The sequence below is a fragment of the Aotus nancymaae genome, unplaced genomic scaffold, assembly GCF_030222135.1.
Source record: "Aotus nancymaae isolate 86718 unplaced genomic scaffold, 86718_ANA_hifiasm-v0.15.2.pri h1tg000016l, whole genome shotgun sequence".
Classification (NCBI taxonomy): domain Eukaryota; kingdom Metazoa; phylum Chordata; class Mammalia; order Primates; family Aotidae; genus Aotus; species Aotus nancymaae.
Window position 1 is genome coordinate 64,035,193 of NW_026988428.1, and position 18,012 is coordinate 64,053,204.

At 37.5% G+C, this 18,012-nt stretch overlaps 1 protein-coding gene across 2 annotated transcripts in view; it reads right to left on the bottom strand.

Annotated features, from left to right (window-relative positions):
- Positions 1–4,674: 4,674 nt before the first annotated feature.
- The window catches only part of CLEC6A (C-type lectin domain containing 6A), a 33,027-nt gene continuing 19,689 nt past the window's right edge, over positions 4,675–18,012 (bottom strand). For both annotated transcript variants that reach the window (XM_012476764.3, XM_012476765.3), the window contains exons 5-6: positions 7,921–8,036; positions 4,675–6,849 (exon numbers count right to left, since the gene is read on the bottom strand). In XM_012476764.3, the coding sequence (XP_012332187.1) occupies positions 6,705–6,849; positions 7,921–8,036 (261 nt within the window). In that variant the 3' untranslated portion in view covers positions 4,675–6,704. The remainder of the gene's footprint in view (positions 6,850–7,920; positions 8,037–18,012) is intronic.

The following is an 18,012-nucleotide window of genomic DNA, read 5'->3' on the forward strand; positions in this document are numbered from 1 at the left end:
AGTGGCCCATTGGGATAAAAAGTTAACCAAAGCTAATGGATTTGAGTGCAATTTAGAGAGCAGCATGGAGAGTATCACCTCACCAAAGGTGGAAATGGCATTAGGGATATCAGGACATCTCTTACTGGGAGTTGTTTGAATCTATCACAGGAGAGACAAATACCTTTTTGCAGACTGTAATGAAGCATTCATTAACAAAAAGATGGCTTTTTGGCCAGGCGTTGTTGACCTACTTGAGGAAAATCAGGAAGCAGCTTATAATGCCATTACTTTAGTCTTCAAGTAATGGCATTATAAGCTGACTTAGATGACATCAAAGTAGCCCAGCAGTTCATCTTGAATCAAAGTATGGTAGAAGAGGTAACCATGAGAGAAGAAATTGGGAACATCAGTATCTTACAAGAAAATAATTTTTGCAATTTTGGAATGGATGATTATGAGAAAATGAGAGAAGACTGTGCTTTTGACAATGAGGACATGTTAATTAGCACTACTGCTTCTAACTACCGATTAGAGTCTGAGCAGAGCAACAGCAATCTAAATGAGAAAATTAACCATTTAGAATATGAAGACCAATGTAAGGAGAATAATTTTGGAGAAGGAAATCATGGTGGAATATTAGATGACAAACTTATAAGAAATAATGATGGCAGTATCTTTGATGATCCCCCTGCCCTCTCTGAGGCAAGGATGATGTTGCCAGAGCAGCCTGCACATAATGATATGGATGAAGATGATAATATATCAATGGGTAGGCCTGATATCCCTGATTCAGTGGATCCCATTGAACTGATGCCAACTATGACTGATCAAACAATACTTGTTTGGCTTGGAGTAAGGTCACAGCTTCTCTTGCCTAGAGGAGGGAGTTCCCTGACCCCTTGTGCTTCCCAGGTGATGCAGCACCCCACCCTGCTTTGGTTCACCCTCTCCATGGGCTGCACGCACTCTTCTAACCAGTCCCAATGAGATGATCCAGGTACCTCAGTTGGAAATGCATAAATCACCAGCCTTCTGCATTGATCTCACTGGGAGCTGCAGACAGGAGCTGTTCCTATTTGGCCGTCTTGCCAGCCAGGTCCTCATTTTTTTTCACATTTCAAAACCAATCATGCTTTCTCAACAGTTTGTTTGTTTGTTTGTTTGTTTGTTTGTTTGTTTGTTTGTTTTGGAAAAGAGAAAGAAAGAAAAAGAAAGGAAAAAAAGAATGAAAGAGAGAAAGAAAGAGGAAGAGAAAGAGGGAGAGAGAATGGGAATCTTGCTCTATTGCCCAGGCTAGAATGCAGTCTAAAAATGGGTATTAAAAACCTCTTTTATGTCAATAATTGTGCTTAAAAATGGAGACAGGAAGGAATAAGGGAGGAAGATAACAAACAAGCAGCCAACCAATATTTCATTTAAACCTGTGAAATGCTATGCAATTACTGAGGAGTGATTTACTTCCAATTATGTAGTCACTTTTAGAGTAGGTGTGATGTGGTACTGAGAAGAACGTACGTTTTGTGGATTTGGGGTGGAGAGTTCCATAAATGTTTATTAAGTTTACTTGTTCCAGGTCTGAGTTCAAGTCCTGGATATCCTTGTTAATTTTCTATCTCGTTGATCTGTCTAATATTGACAATGTGATATTAAAGTCTCCCACTATTATTGTGTGGGAGTCTAAGTCTCTTTGTAAGTCATTAAGAACTTGCCTTATGTATCTGAGTGCTCCTATATTGGGTGCATATATATTTAGGATCCACTCTTCTTGTTGCATTGATCCTTTTACCATTATGTAATGCCCTTCTTTGCCTCTTTTGATCTTTGTTACTTTAAAGTCTATTTTATTAGAGGTAAGAATTGCAACTCCTGCTTTTTTTTTTTTTTTTTGCTCTCCATTTGGTTGGTAAATCTTCCTCCATCCCTTTGTCTTGAGTCTCTTTGACTGGGGCATTTAGTCAATTTAAATTTAGGATTAACATTAATATATCTGAGTTTAATACTGTGATTTAATGCTAGCTGGCTGTTTTGCCCATTAGTTGATGCAGATTCTTCATTGTGTTGATGCTCTTTACCATTTGGTATGTTTTTGGAGTGGCTGGTACTGCTTGTTCCTTTCTATGTGTAGTGCCTCTTTCAGAAGCTCTTATAAAGCAGGCCTGGTGGTGATGAAATCTCTGAGTACTTGCTTGTTCACAAAATATTTTATTTTCCTTTCACTTATGAGGCTTAGTTTGGCTGGATACAAAATTCTGGGTTGAAAGTTCTTTTCTTTAAGGATGTTGAATATTGGCCCCCACTCTCTTCTGGCCTGTAGGGTTTCTGCTGAGAGATCTGCTACGAGTCTGATAGGCTTTCCTTTGTGGGTAACCTGGCCTTTCTCTCTGGCTGCCCTTAGCATTTTCTCCTTCATTTCAACCCTGGTGAATCTGATGATTATGTGCTTTGGGGTTGCTTTTCTTGAGGAATATCTTTGTGGTGTTCTCTGTGTTTCCTGGACTTTAATATTGGCCTGCCTTGCTATGTTGGGAAAGTTTTCCTGGATAATATCCTGAAGAATATTTTCCAACTTGGATTCATTCTCTTTGTCACATTCAGGTACACCTATGGGCCGAGCCAATGAAACCACGTATCCTTCCTAGGACTCCAAGCCTGTGATGGGAGGCACTACCAAGAAAATTTCTGAAATGACCTGAAGACATTTTTCCCATTTTGGCTCCAGTTCCTCTTTACTTACACAAATTTCTGCAGCAGGCTTGACTTTCTCCCAAAAAGTAGGTTTTTGTTTTCTACTGCATGGCTGGGCTGCAAAGTTTCCAAACTTTTGTGCTCTACTTCCCTTTTAAATATAAGTTGCAGTTTCAGATCATCTCTTTGTTCACACATATGAGCATACAGTTTTAGAAAGAGCCAGGTCACATCTTAAATGCTTTGCTGTTTAGAAATTTCTTCTGCCAGATATCCTAAATAATCTCTCTCAAGTTCAAAGTTCCACAGATCTCTAAGCAAAATGCCACCAGTATCTTTGCTAAAGCATAGCAGGAGTGATATTTACTTCAGTACCCAACAAGTTTCTCATCTCCATCTGTGAGCACCTCGGCCTGGACTTTATTGTCCATATCACCATCAGCACTTTGGTCAAAACCATTTGACAAGTCTCTTTGAAGTTCCAAGCTTTCCCACATCTTCCTGTCCTCTTCCAAGCCCTCCAAACTGTTCCAACCTCTGTCGGTTACCCACTTCCAAAGTCACTTCCACATATTCATGTGGGGTATCTTTATAGCAGTGCTCCACTATCATGGTGCCAATTTTCTGTATTAGTCCATTTTCACACTTGCTATAAAGAACTACCTGAGAATGGGTAATTGAAGAAAAGAGGTTTGACTCCCAGTTCTGCAGACTGAAGGAAGCATGACTGGGAGGCATTGGGAAGCTTACAGTCATGGCAGAAGGCAAAGGGAGAGCAAGTACACCTTACCATGGTGGCAGGAGAGAGCAAGATAAAGAAGAAGAGCTACACACTTATCAAACAAACAGATCTTGTGAGAACTCTATCATAAAAAGGGAAGTCTGTCCCCATGATTCAATCATTTCCCATGAGCCCCTCCTCTGCCACATGGGAATTACAGTTCAAGATAAGATTTGGATGGGGACACAGAGACACCATATCACCATGGAAGACCTTCATACACTGTGTTAGCTGATGCATCATGGGAAATTTTGGAGCATTTTAAATATGATTGGATACAAATTGGCTTCAAAACGCATTGATTCACAATCTCTGTGTCCTTATTTCTGCCATAATGTTACTTCTCTGTAAATCCTCACCTAGACCTCCTAGGGAGTTCTCTATGACTACTTATCTCACAAGGAAAAAAAGTTTTGTTTTCACATGATTGTGCTCATTATTTGGCACTCACTAGAGGAAGACAGTTGAAAGTTATAGCTCTACTCAGAACTAGCTCGGGAAGCCTGTGAAAAATGGAAACCTTCTCACTGAAAGTAACTTCAAACTGTGCACCTGATGGTTAACTTTGCCTAGAAGGAAAGATGGCTTGAGATAACAATCTGTATCAGTTCACAGTCAGTACCTGATGGCTTGGCTGAGTGTTCAGGGACTTGGAAAGAACAATGTTGCTGAATTAACATTAAGCACGTTTGGGAAGGAGGTATGAGGTTATGCCTCTCAGAATAGACTCAGAGTGTGAGGATACTTGTTAATCCCTGTGAATACTCTCCACTGAGGAGGAGGTTTCCTCATTGTATGTTTTGTTTCCTTGTTATGTAATAAACCAGAATGAAAGCAGTCCTAAATAAGCCTAAGCCGTTATCCTCACCAATTTTCTGATACAGTTTAGCTTTTCTTGTCTGAATTAATTCAAGGCCACAAAGAAAATATAATAAACTCTTAAAAGTATTATAGAATGCATATGTTGCATTCTTTAAACAAAATATAGTAAGAAAATTTCAAAATAGAAGCCAAAACTGATCTAGTCTCATAAAAATTTTAAAATACTATACTAAATATCTCCTAGACCAAGAAAAAGTCCTTCCCACAATTGTTACTATGTAAAAATGAGAAATAATGAGATTATTAAAATTTAAAAGTCCTGTTGGTTAAAATAATACCCAAGATAGAAATATAGCCTTTAATGTTTTATTTGAAAAAAAAAAGACTGAAGACCAATGAATTCTTTTATATTAATTTATTTTAAGAAGCTAGATAAGATTAAAATAAATTCAAAGAATGAAGGATCAATTAATAACAAAAACAGTTATTAATTAAATAGAATAAAAGTACATACCATCAGGAAAGCTGACTTTTTTTAAAGGACATTTAATATAACTTTGACAAGCTTGATCAAGTTAAAAGAAGAAAGATACATGCAAAATTAATTAAAACTAAAAATGCTACACATTTTTTAGATGCAAGGGTAGATTAGAATTATATACATACACTATTCACAGATTAAATCAACAAATTAAATTTAATATGAAATAGATGATTTTCTATTTATTTTTGAGACAAAGTTTTGCTCTTGTCTCCCAGGCTGGAGTGCAATGGCACGATCTCCGCTCACTGCAATCTCCACCTCCTGGATTCATGTGATTCTCCTGCCTCAGCCTCCCAAGTAGTTGGGATTACAGGCTCATGCAACCATGCCTGGTTATTTTTTGTATTTTTAGTAGAGACGGGGTTTTGCCATACTGGCCAGGCTGGTCTCAAACTCCTGACCTCAGGTAATCCACCCCACTCAACCTCCCAAAGTGCTGGAATTACAGGCATGAGCCACTATGCCCGGCCTGATCATAATTTTAGATTCATCCTATGCTGTCCTCTTTACACTCTTGTTTCATTTTATTTTTTTTGTTGGATATTTATGTTAACTTTACTGCCCAATAAAAAACTTAGAATCTTAGAACACCTCTCCATTTTAATACCCATATGTCATAGATCTTGAATCTCTCTCAATACAGCATCTTTTTGGATGGTGTTTAAGTAAGGAAAATATATATTTATGTACTTTCCAAAGCAGTTGTACAAAGTTAAACAAAAATTAGTAATGTATAAGTAGTCTTATCAATTTATATTTCCTCCAAATTTTGGAATTATATTTTTTAATTTTACCATTAAAATTGACATAAAATGATGTTTTATTGTCTTGACTTGCCGTTATTACATTATGAATGAAGCTGAGCATCTCTATAAAAACATGTTTATTGTCTGTATTTCCCCATCTATAAAGTGCTTGTTCAAATATTTTGCTCATTTTTTGTGTTCTTCTAACTGATTTGTAATAGATGTTTATATATGTTTGGCATTACTATTGTGTCAGTTATAAGTGTTTAAAATATCTTCCCCCAGTCATTTTTATTTTAATTTTCTTAATAATGTTTTGATGAACAGAAGTCCTTAATTTTAGTGTAGGAGATTTTTTTAATAATTTAATTTTTACTACACTTTTTTTTTTGGTATCTTTTTAAATAAATTTTGCTGTGATAGCCTCCAAGATGGCCCTCAGTGATTCTCACATTCTGGTATTCATGCCTTTGGGTAGTCCCATTCTTTATTATGTCAGATCTGTTTTATGTGACCAATGGGGTACAGCAGAAGTTATGGTCCATAACTGCTGAGTCTAATTCATTAAAGACGTTACTTTAACTTGTTTTTATGGCTCACTTGTTCCAATGGCAGCTGGCCACTATATTGTAAGGAGATTCAGTTAGCCCTCTGGAGAGTACCCCATGGTGAGATACTGAGGCCTCCTAGCAATGGCCAACACCAAGTTGCCAGCCATGCAAGTGAGCTGTCTAGAAAACAGATCTTTCAACCCTTGTCAGGTCTTCAGATGATCACAGTTTTCAACCAAAAAGATTTCTTTATGGTATTTTGAGGAAGAAAGGTCATCATTATCAAAAGATACTGCCTTATAAATCTTCTAACAAACAAAGTAGTACAGTCTCTGAAACAACAAATGTTTGTGTAATGAAGTATGAAGAAAGAACAAAATGAATAACAAGTGAAAGAATGGAAGAAAGAGAGGAAGAGCTCATTCTATCATTAGTGGAAAAGAGGAAATTAGAAGAAGATTGATTACAGGGAGACAGGTATCTTTCCATTTCTATGAACCTCTATAACATAAGGATTATGTGTAAATTACAGGAAGAAATTATCATTTCATGATAGGTTTCAGTTTTAAAAATGTCAGTGAGAGAAGTTCCACTCATAGATAAATCTTATTCATCTCACAAATTGAATTTCTTCTAGATTCACAGAGAACATCATTCCATCCCCATCCTTTAGGTTTCCAGAAGACTATTGAACCACATTGCTCTTCAGAATTATTGGGTTCATTTGGGTGCCAAAATCTAAAGGAAAACAAAAAGGTAGATATACATCTTCAATGAATGCATGATGAACAATTAGAAAGTATGTAAGTTTGGGGTGAACAGAGTGGGATTTAAGAAAAGAGAACATTCCAATGATTGTTCCTTCTTTTCATGCTGCCCTCCTCAAATCTTCAAGTATGGACACATACTTTTAAACTTGCTTCTTTAACATTCTCCTGGCAAAAATTTTATGAGATGGTTTATTCTTAGGTCTTTCTGCAGCAATCTTTTTCCTTTTTACAGACCCTTTATCCTGACTGGGCTTATTAAATAATTTCCTTCTTACTGACATGTAATAAAGAGACTATCTCTTTACATCTGTGTATTCTAATCACCTTCCTAAGTGTCTTTATTCTCATGGATCTGCCTTAAGTGAATGTTTGGATGCCTGAGTCTGGATGTAAAAGTTACCCTGCCTCCAGGGAATACATTCTGGGTAAAGACTGGGAGATTGCACATAACTTTTGGAATTACAAGACCTGGTTTTGATACTCACTCATCTTGATCTTGGGCAAGTAATTCAATATCCCCAGGTATTAGATTCCTCATCTTTAAAAATGGGAATCATAATAAGGCCTCTAAGTAATTCACAAGATATTGGAAGAATCAAATAAGATGATGTATAATTGAATTCTTTTTTAAAGCCACAAGTAAATAGTATTATTATGTAAAATTATACATAGTTCTGACCAGATATTTTACATTTTATTATTTAGAGATCAGTTTATGTGTCTACTTGTGTTTAAAGTCAGCAAAATATAATAGTTTAGACCACCATCTCTGGAGTCAGATAGACATGGGGTTGAAATCCAGTTTCTGATCTTAATAGTTTACTGATTTGGGGCAAGTTATTTAGTTTTTCATCTGTAAAACTAGTTCAAAAAAAGAGAAGTTTTCATGAAGTTTAAGTGAGATAATGCATATCCTTAGTAATGCTTAATAATTGTTATATCCTGTTATCATCATAATTATCAGATTAACATTATTAGTCACTCCTAACAAAATTTCCCCAGATTTTCTATGTAAACAAGGCCCCAGATGTGCACTCACCTGACATTTTTCTCAAAAGGTGTCTTATCAATCCATTGCCAATTATTATTACCTTGTGGGTCTGAAAGCCCCAGAAAATAAGAAAATGACTCATTCAGCTGCTGGACAATGAAATTCTGCATGAAGGAAAAAAAGGAGTCAGAGACTTTGGTATTTCCAGATTGAACAGAGTAAAGATTCCTTTTAGCCTTCAGAGCTACTCTTTAGATGAAAACACAAGGCGCAAAGAGTAGTCACCTGATGGCCTACTGACCAAGAGTACAGGCCTAAAACATCATCATTACATGAAAGAGACAGTCCTAATACATGAGTTCCCATCTCAGAATTTCATTCTTTTCTTTACCAAGAAACAGAATTGTCTTTAAAAGTACATACATTTATTTTTTGTGTTTTCAATTTTTTTTTTTAATTTTATATGTTCGGATGGTGTAATGATTAATTCTATGTGTCAGCCTGACTGGACCAAGGGGTGACCAGATGAGAGTAAGGGTGTTTTCAGATGAGATTAGCATTTGAATTGGTAAGCTCAGTAGTAGATTGCCCTCCCCAGTATGGGTATTCATCAACCAATCTGTTGAGGGCCTGAATAGAACAAAAGGCAGAGGAAGAAGGAATTCATCCATTTTTTATTCCTTCCTGCCTGCCTGCTTGACCTGAGACTTCGGTCTTTTACTGCCCTGGACTAGGATTTACACCATTGGTTCCCCTGTATCTCAGGCCTTTGAACTCAAACTGGACCTACGCCACTGGCTTTTCAGGGTCTTCTATTTCCTGATGGCAGACTGTGGGACTTCTTAGCCTCTATGATCATATGAGCTAATTTTTTTCATATAAATTTATTCATATATGTGTGTGTGTGTCTATACACACACACACACGTATATATATATATATATATATATATATAGAGAGAGAGAGAGAGAGAGAGAGAGAGAGAGAGTTTTTCTGGAGCATGTTGACTGCTAAGATATGTTCCATATTAATTTCCTATTGTTTTTCAGTGAAATTGCATCTGGGTTCTTAAAATACAAATTTGTTTTTCTACTCCCCTGACTACTTCTTCCCTAGAAAGCAGCAAATTATTCGAAAAAGTTAAACATAATAGAGAGCTTACTAGGTTTTAACTACAGTCGATTTATTTATTTCATAAAAAAAATTCTTCCTTTCTTTCCAATTAGGCTTCTAAAATATCTTTAGATATGTCCAGATTGTTTCCTATAGTTTTCCTATAACTTATAACTTATAACTTATAAAAAAGTCATTTTCTTATTTCCTATTGTTTTCCTATAATTTTCACTGAGGCCAGTGAAAATTAATTTTGAATTGAACCTGAAGGCTTAAGAAGCATTTGTTGTGTATTTCCGTGAGACTTTCTAACAAATCTAATATTCCAGGGTGGGGAGAAGTGCTTCTCAGCCAAAGATGTTACATACTACATCAGAAAGGTTTTCTGATACTAATTTCTATTTTTAAAAGTATCTGCTCAAAAGAACAAAACCAGATACATCACATTACCCAGCTTCAAACTATACTATAAGGCTGTAGTAACCAAAATATTAGAGTAGTGGTACTACTATAGACACATAGACCAATGGAACAAAATTGAGATCCTAGAAATCAAGCCAAACACCTGTAGCCATCTGATCTTTGACAAAGTTGACAATAGCAAGCAATAGAGAAAGGACTCCCTATTCAATAAATGGGGCTGGATAGCTGGGTAATCATATGCAGAAGAATGTAACTGAATCCCTAGCTTTCACCATAGACAAAAATTAACCCAAAATGGATTAAAAGTTTAAATATATGACCTCAAATATAAGAATCCTAGAAGAAACCTTAGGAACCACCATTCTGGACATCAGCCTTAGGAAATAATTTATGACTAAGTCCTCAAAAGCAATTGCAACAAAAACAAAAATTCTCAAGTGGGACCTAATTAAACTAAAGTGCATCTTAGCAGAAGAAACTATCAACGGAGCAAACAGACCACCTACAGAATAGGAGAAAATGTTCACAAACTACACATCCAATGAAGGTCTAATATTCAGAATCTATAAGGAGCTTAAACAACTGAATAAACAAGAAACAACCCCATTTAAAAATGGACAAAAGATATAAGCAGACACTTCTCAAAAGAAGACATATAAACAGGCAACAAACATATGAAAAAATACACATCTCTAGTCATCAGAGAAATGCAAACAAAAGCACTGTGATATAATCTCACGGCAATTAGAATGGCTATTCCTTTAAAGTCAAAAACAACAGATGCTTGAGAGGCTAGTGAGAAAATGGAACACTTATATACACTGCTGGTGGGAATGTAAATTAGTTCAGCCTCCATGGAAAGCAATTTGGAGATTTCTCAAAAAACATAAAACAGAAGTGCTATTCAACCCAGAAATCCCATTACTGGGTATATATCCAGCAGAAAATAAATAATTTGACCAAAAAAAGTATGTGCTCATATGTTCATTGCAATAGCATTTGTAATAGTAAAAACATGAAATCAACCTAGGTGCCCATCAATGGTGAATTGGATAAAGAAAATATAATATATATACAAAATGGAATACTACATAGTCATTACAATGATTTAAATTGTGTTCTTTGCAGCAACATGGATGCAACTGGAGGCCGTTATCCTAAGTGAACTAACGCAGAAACAGAAAACCAAATACCGCATGTTCTCACTTATAAGAAGTGGGAGCTAAATATTGAGTACTCATGGATATAAATGTAGAAAAATAGATACTGGGGACTAGTAGAGAAGGAAGGGAGGAGGAATGGAGTGAGGCAATGGTTGAAAAACTGACTATTGGGTATTGTGCTAAGTACCTGGGTGACAGAATCAATTGTACCCCAAACCTCAGCATTGCACAATATACTCAAATAACAAATGTGAACATGTACTTCCTAAATCTAAAAGTTGAAATTATTTTTTAAAAGTACATGCTCCACTGATGTCAATAAGATGGCAGAATAGAAACCCCATGCCCTAGTTTCCCCATTAAGACACTGACTTAACAATATGTGAACCAAACTACCTTTGTGAACTTCAGAAAATAGTTAAGAAGATGGCCAAATAGGAACAGCTCTGGAGTGCAGTTCCAAGTAAGAACAACGCAGAGTGTGGGTGATCACCACATTTCCAAACAAGTTTTTACTGCCCACAGACCAGGAGATTCCTGGGCTGAAAAGTGCCACGAGTTTCCAGCACAGTTGTTTCAGCCATCACCGTGGGTCTCTGCACAAAAACTCACACAAATCTGGGTGGCCATTTCAACTGGCACCTGGAATGTCTGGAAGACAGAGCCACCCAATTCAACTGAAAAAGAGGGGGCTGAAACAGGGAGCCAGGTCATCTGGTTCAGCAGGTATCACCACCACAAAGACCAGAAATCTGAAAGGCTCTGGATTGAGAGTTTCATAGCAAGTGCAGTGATGGTCCAGCTTGGTTAGGGGAAGGGTGACTGCCATTACTGAGGCAGTCTGCCACTACCAAGGCAGTCCACCATTACTGAGGCAGTCTGTCATTACCAAGGAAGTCCACCATTATTGAGGAAGTTCTAACTGTACCTCTGTAAACAATACCACAAGGAAGTTTACACAGCAGCTGGGCAGAGCCTGTGGCAGCTCAGCAACACCTCTGCTGGCAGACTGTGACTAGACTACCTCCTTGCTAGGGAGAACCTCTCTGAGAAAAGACAGCAGCACTTCAGGAACTTATAAATAAAGCCCCACCTTCCTAGGTCAGAGCACCTGGGTGAAGAGATGGGTATGAGTTGTGCTACAGCACACTTAAACATACCTTCCCAGCAGCTCTGAACAGAACAACAGAGCTCTCAGCACAGCACTTGAGGTCCCATAAGGGACAGACTGTCACATCAAGCAGCTCCCTGACCCCCATATATCCAAAGAGACACCTCATAAAGGAGAGCTCTGGCTGACATCTGGCGGGAACCTTCTGGGATGAAGATAACAGAAGAAGAAACTGGCAGCAATCCTTACTATTCTACAGCCACTGCAGCAAAGAGAGTTTTCCCCAGGCAAGCAGAGTCTGGAGTGGACCTTCAGCAGTCCTGCAGCAGAGAGAACTGACTATTAGAAGAAAAATTTAAAAACAGAAAGAAATAGCTTCAACATCAACAAAAAAGACGTCTACTCAGAGACCCCATCCAAAAGTCACCAACTACAAAGACCACAGTTAGATAAAGCAACTAAGATGGGAAGAAACCAGTGCAAAAAGGATGAAAACACCAAAAACCAGAATGCCTCTCCTCCTACAAGGGATCACAACTTATCACCAGCAAAGGAACAAGGCTGGATTGAGAATGAGTCTGATGAATTGACAGAAACAGCCTTCAAAATGTGGGTAATAACAAATTTCTCTGAACTAAAAGAACATGTTCTAACCCAATGCAAAGAAACTAAGAACCTTGAAAAAAAGTTTGACAAAATGCTAATGAGAATAAACATCTGAGAGAAGAATACAAATGACTTAATGGAGCTCAAAACACAACACGAGAACTTCGCAAAGCATACACAAGTTTCAATAGCCAAATTGACCAAGCAGAAGAAAGAATATCAGAGACTGAAGATCAACTCAATGAAATAAAATGAGAAGGCAAGGTTAGGGAAAAAAGAAGGAAAAGAAATAAACAAAGCCTCCAAGAAATATGGGATTATGTGAAAAGACCTAATCTACGTTTGATAGGTGTGGTGTACCCAAATGTGACAGAGAGAATGAATCTGAGCTGGAAAACACTCTTCAGGATATTATCCAGGAGAACTTCCCCAACCTAGCAAGACATGATAATATTCAAGTCCAGGAAATACAGAGAACACCACAAAGATATTCCTCAAGTAGAGCAATCCAAGGACACATAATCATCAGATTCACCAGGGTTGAAATGAAGGAAAAAATGCTAAGGGCATCCAGAGAGATAGGTCAGGTTACCCACAAAAAGAAGCCCATCAGACTCACAGCAGATCTCTCAGCAAAAACCCTACAAGCCAGAAGAGAGCGGGGGCCAATATTCAACATCCTTAAAGAAAAGAACTTTCAACTCAGAATTTCATATCCAGTCAAACTAAGCTTCATAAGTGAAAGAGAAATAAAATCCTTTATGAACAAGCAATTCCTGAGAGATTTTGTCACCACCAGGCCTGCCTTACTTTCTTTCCTGAAAAGTGCTTTCTTTCCTGAAAGAAGCACTAAATGTGGAAAGGAACAGCCAGTACCAGGCACTGCAAAAACATACCAATAGTAAAGACAATTGACACAATGAAGAAACTGCATCAACTAATGGACAAAACAACCAGCTAACATCAAAATGGCAGGATCAAATTCACACATAACAATATTAACCTTAAATGTAAATGGGATAAATGCCCCAATCAAAAGACACAGAATGGCAAATTGGATAAGACCCATCAGTGTGCTGTATTCAGGAAACCCATCTCACATGCAAAGACACACATAGGCTCAAAATAAAAGGATGGAGAAAGATTTACCAAGCAAACAGAAAGCAAAAAAAAAAAAGCAGGAGTTGCAATCCTAGTCTCTGATAAAAGAGATGTTAAACCAATAAGGATCAAAAAAGACAAAGAAGGGCATTGCATAATGGAAAAAGGATCAATGCAACAAGAAGAGCTAATGATCCTAAATATATATGCACCCAATAAAGGAGCACCCAGATTCATAAAGCAAGTTCTTAATGACCTACAAAGAGAATTAGACTCCAGCACAATAATAATGAGAGACTTTAACACTCCACAGTCAGTATTAGACAGATCAAGAAGACAGAAAATTAACAAGAATATCCAGGACTTGGACTCAGATGTGGACCAAGCAGACCTAACAGACCTCTACAGAACTCTCCACCCCAAATCCACAGAATATACATTCTTCACAGCACCACATCACATCTAATTTAAAACTGACCACATAATTGGAAGTAAATCACTCCTCAGCAAACGCAAAAGAACAGAAATCACAACAAATAGTCTCTCAGACCACAGTGCAATCAACTCAGGACTAAGAAACTAACTCAGAACTGCACAACTTCATGGGAACTGAACTACTGGCTCCTGAATGTCTAATGGATAAATCATGAAATGAAGGCAGAAATAGAGATGTTATTTGAAACCAACAAGAATGAAGACACAATGTACCAGAATCTCTGGGACACATTTAAAGCAGTGTCTAGAGGAAAATTTATAGCAATAAATGCTCACAGAAGAAGTGAGGAAAGATCTAAAATCGACACCCTATCATCAAAATTGAAAGAGCTAGAGGAGCAAGATCAAAAAAACTCAAAAGCAAGCAGAAGACAAGTAATAACTAAGATCAGAGCAGAACTGAAGGAGACAGAGACAAACAAAACCCTTCAAAAAATCAACAAATCCAGGAGCTGGTTTTTTGAACATATCAACAAAAAAAACAGACCCCTCACCAGATTAATAAAAAAGAGAGAAGAATCAAATAGATGCAATAAAAAATGATAAAGAGGTTATCACCACTGATTCCAACAGAAATAAAAACTACCATCAGAGTTTACTACAAACAACTCTATGCACATAAACCAGTAAACCTGGAAGAAATGGATAACTTCCTGGACACTTGCTTGAAACACTGAACAGACCAATAGCAAGGGCTAAAGTTGAGGCAGCAATTAATAGCCTACCAATCAAAAAAAGTCAAGGTCCAGATGGGTTCAAAGCCAAATTCTACCAGATGTACAAAGAGGAGCTGGTACCATTCCTTCTGAAAATATTCCAAATAATCCAAAAAGAGGAAATCCTTCCAAAATCATTTTATGAGCAAGCATCATGCGGATACCAAAACCCAGCAGACTCAACTAAAAAAGAAAACTTCAGGCCAATATCCATGATGAACATAGATGCAAAAATCTTCAATAAAATGCTGTCAAATTGATTGCAACGGCACATCAAAAAACTTATCCATTATGATCAAGTAGGCTTCATCCCAGGAATGCAAGGCTGGTTCAACATATGCAAGTCTATAAACATAATCCACCACATAAACAGAACCAAAGACAGAAACCACATGATTATCTCATTAGATGAAGGTCTTCAACACAAGTCAGCAGCCCTTTATGCTAAAAGCTCTCAATAAACTAGGTATCGATAGAATGTATCTCAAAATAATAAAAGCTATTTACAACAAACCCACAGCCAATATCATACTGAATGGGCAAAAACTTGAAGCATTCCCTTTGAAATCTGGCACTAGACAAGGATGCTCTCTCTCACCACCCCTATTCAATATAGTACTGGAAGTTCTAACCAGAGTAATCAGGCAAGGCAAAGAAATAAAGGGTATTCAATAAGGAAAGGAAAAACTCAAACTGTCTCCATTTGTAGATGACATGACTGTATACTTAGAAGACCTCATCATCTCAGCCCAAAATCTCCTTAAACTGATAAGCAACTTCAGCAAAGTCTCAGGATGCAAAATCAATATGCAGAAATCAGAAGCATTTCTATACACCAGTAACAGACTAACAGAGAGCCAAAGCAAGAGCAAACTCCCATTCACAATTGCTTCAAAGAGAATAAAACACCTAGGAATACAACTAACAAAGAATGTAAAGGATCTCTTCAACGAGAACTACAAACCACTGCTCAAGGAAATAAGAGAGGACACAAACAGATGGAGAAACATTCCATGTTCATGGTTAGGAAGAATCAATATTGTGAAAATGGCCATACTGCCCAAAGTAATTTATAGACTCAACACTATCCCTATCAATGACCTCTTCACAGAACTGGAAAAAACCACCTTAAACTTCATATGGAACCAAAAGGGAGCCTGCATAGCCAAGACAATCCTAAGCAAAAAGAACAAAGCTCGAGGCATCATGCTACCTGACTTCAAACTATACTACAAGGCTACAGTAATCAAAACAGCATGGTACTGGTACAAAAACAGAGATACAGACTAATGGAACAGAACAGAGGCCTTGGAGGCAATACCACACATCTACAATCATCTGATCTTTGACAAACTTGACAAAACAAGCAATGGGGAAAGGATTCCCTATTTAATAAATGGTGTTGGGAAAACTGGCTAGCCATGTGCAGAAAACAGAAACTGGAACCCTTCCTGACACCTTATACTAAAATTAAATCCAGGTGGATTAAAGACTTAAATATAAACCTAACACCATAAAAACCTAGAAGAAAACCTAGGCAAAACCATTCAGGACATAGGCATAGGGAAGGACTTCATGACTAAAATACCAAAAGCATTGGCAACAAAAGCCAAAATAGACAAATGGGAGCTCATTAAACTCCAGAGCTTCTGTACCACAAAAGAAACAATCATTAGAGTGAATCAGCAACCAACAGAATGAGAAAAAATTTTTGCAATCTATCCATCTGACAAAGGGCTAATATCCAGAATCTACAAAGAACTAAAACACATTTACAAGAAAAAAACAAACAAACCCATTCTAAAGTGGGCAAAGGACATGAACAGATACTTTTCAAAAGAAGACATATATGAGGCCAACAAACGCATGAAAAAATGCTCATCATCATTGGTCATTAGAGAAATGCAAATCAAAGCCACATTGAGATACCATCTCACACCAGTTAGAATGGCAATCATTAAAAAATCTAGAGACAACAGATGCTGGAGAGGTTGTGGAGAAATAACAGTTTTACACTGTCGGTGGGAGTGTAAATTAGTTCAACCATTGTGGAAGACAGTGTGGCAATTCCTCAAGGACCTAGAAATAGAAATTCCATTTGATCCAGCAATCCCTTTACTGGGATTTATAATCCAAAGGATTATAAATCATTCCATTATAAAGACACATGAACACGTATGTTCATTGTGGCACTGTTTACAATAGCAAAGACCTGGAACCAACCCAAATGCACATCAATGATAGACTGGACAAGGAAAGTGTGGCACATATACACCATAGAATATTATGCAGCCATAAAAAACAATGAGTCTGTGTCTTTTGTAGGGACATGGATGAACCTGGAAACCATCATTCTCAGCAAACTGATACAAGAACAGAAAAATCAAACACTGCATATACTCTCTCATAGGCAGGTGTTGAAAAATGAGAACACACGGACACAGGGAGGGGAGCATCACACACTGGGATCTGTTGAGGGGGCTAGGGAAGGGACAGTGGGGGGTGGGGAGGTTGGGGATGGATAACATGGGGAGAAATGCCAGATATACGTGCGTGACGGGGGATGGAGGCAGCAAACCACATTGCCATGTATGTACCTATGCAACAATCCTGCATGATCTGCACATGTACCCCAGAACCTAAAGTACAAAGAAAAAAAAGAGAAGAAAATAGTTAAAAGGTTGCAGCACCACTGGTAAGACCAAATCCAAGAGAACACATTGAAGCAGTTAAGAAAGTCTGCTGCATTTACTTGCCATAGGCCCTCCTCATACGAGGCACTGCACAAAGCAATAGAGAAAAACCATTCATCTCTAAGCATCTTTTTTGGAAGGGAAAGAGAACAGTGAAACAAGCATCAGCTTTCTGGCTTTCCAGGGGCCTGCCTTAGGAACTGATTTCTGTCACACCTAATTCAGACCACTGATGGGAAACACAACATATTGGGGATATTTGGTAGCTGCTGAGAACAAAAACAAGCATGGCAGCTTATTACTGCTTCCAGATACACTGGAACTGCATATAGACACCAGGTAAAGCAAGAGAATGCAAGCTTCTACAAATAAAACCTGTGTAAATTACTTTATCTGGAAAAGTACACACACATGTCCAGAGAAGATGCAGCACCAGAAAAAATTTGAGAGACTCCTAGGATCTATACTCAGGCTTATTGGTGAAGGTCTGTACAAAGCCAGACAATAAACACTAGAATAGGTGTTTTTTTAATGCCTAAATATAAACAGAAGATCTCAAAACATACAATGAAACAGAAAAATAAGGCTAAATTAATGAACAAAGTAGATCTCCAGGTACTGGACCTAAAGCAAAAAGATTTATAAATAAACTAACAAAGACTTCAAAGTTACTATCTTAAAAATCTCAATGAGTTAAAAGACTACACAGATAGAGTACT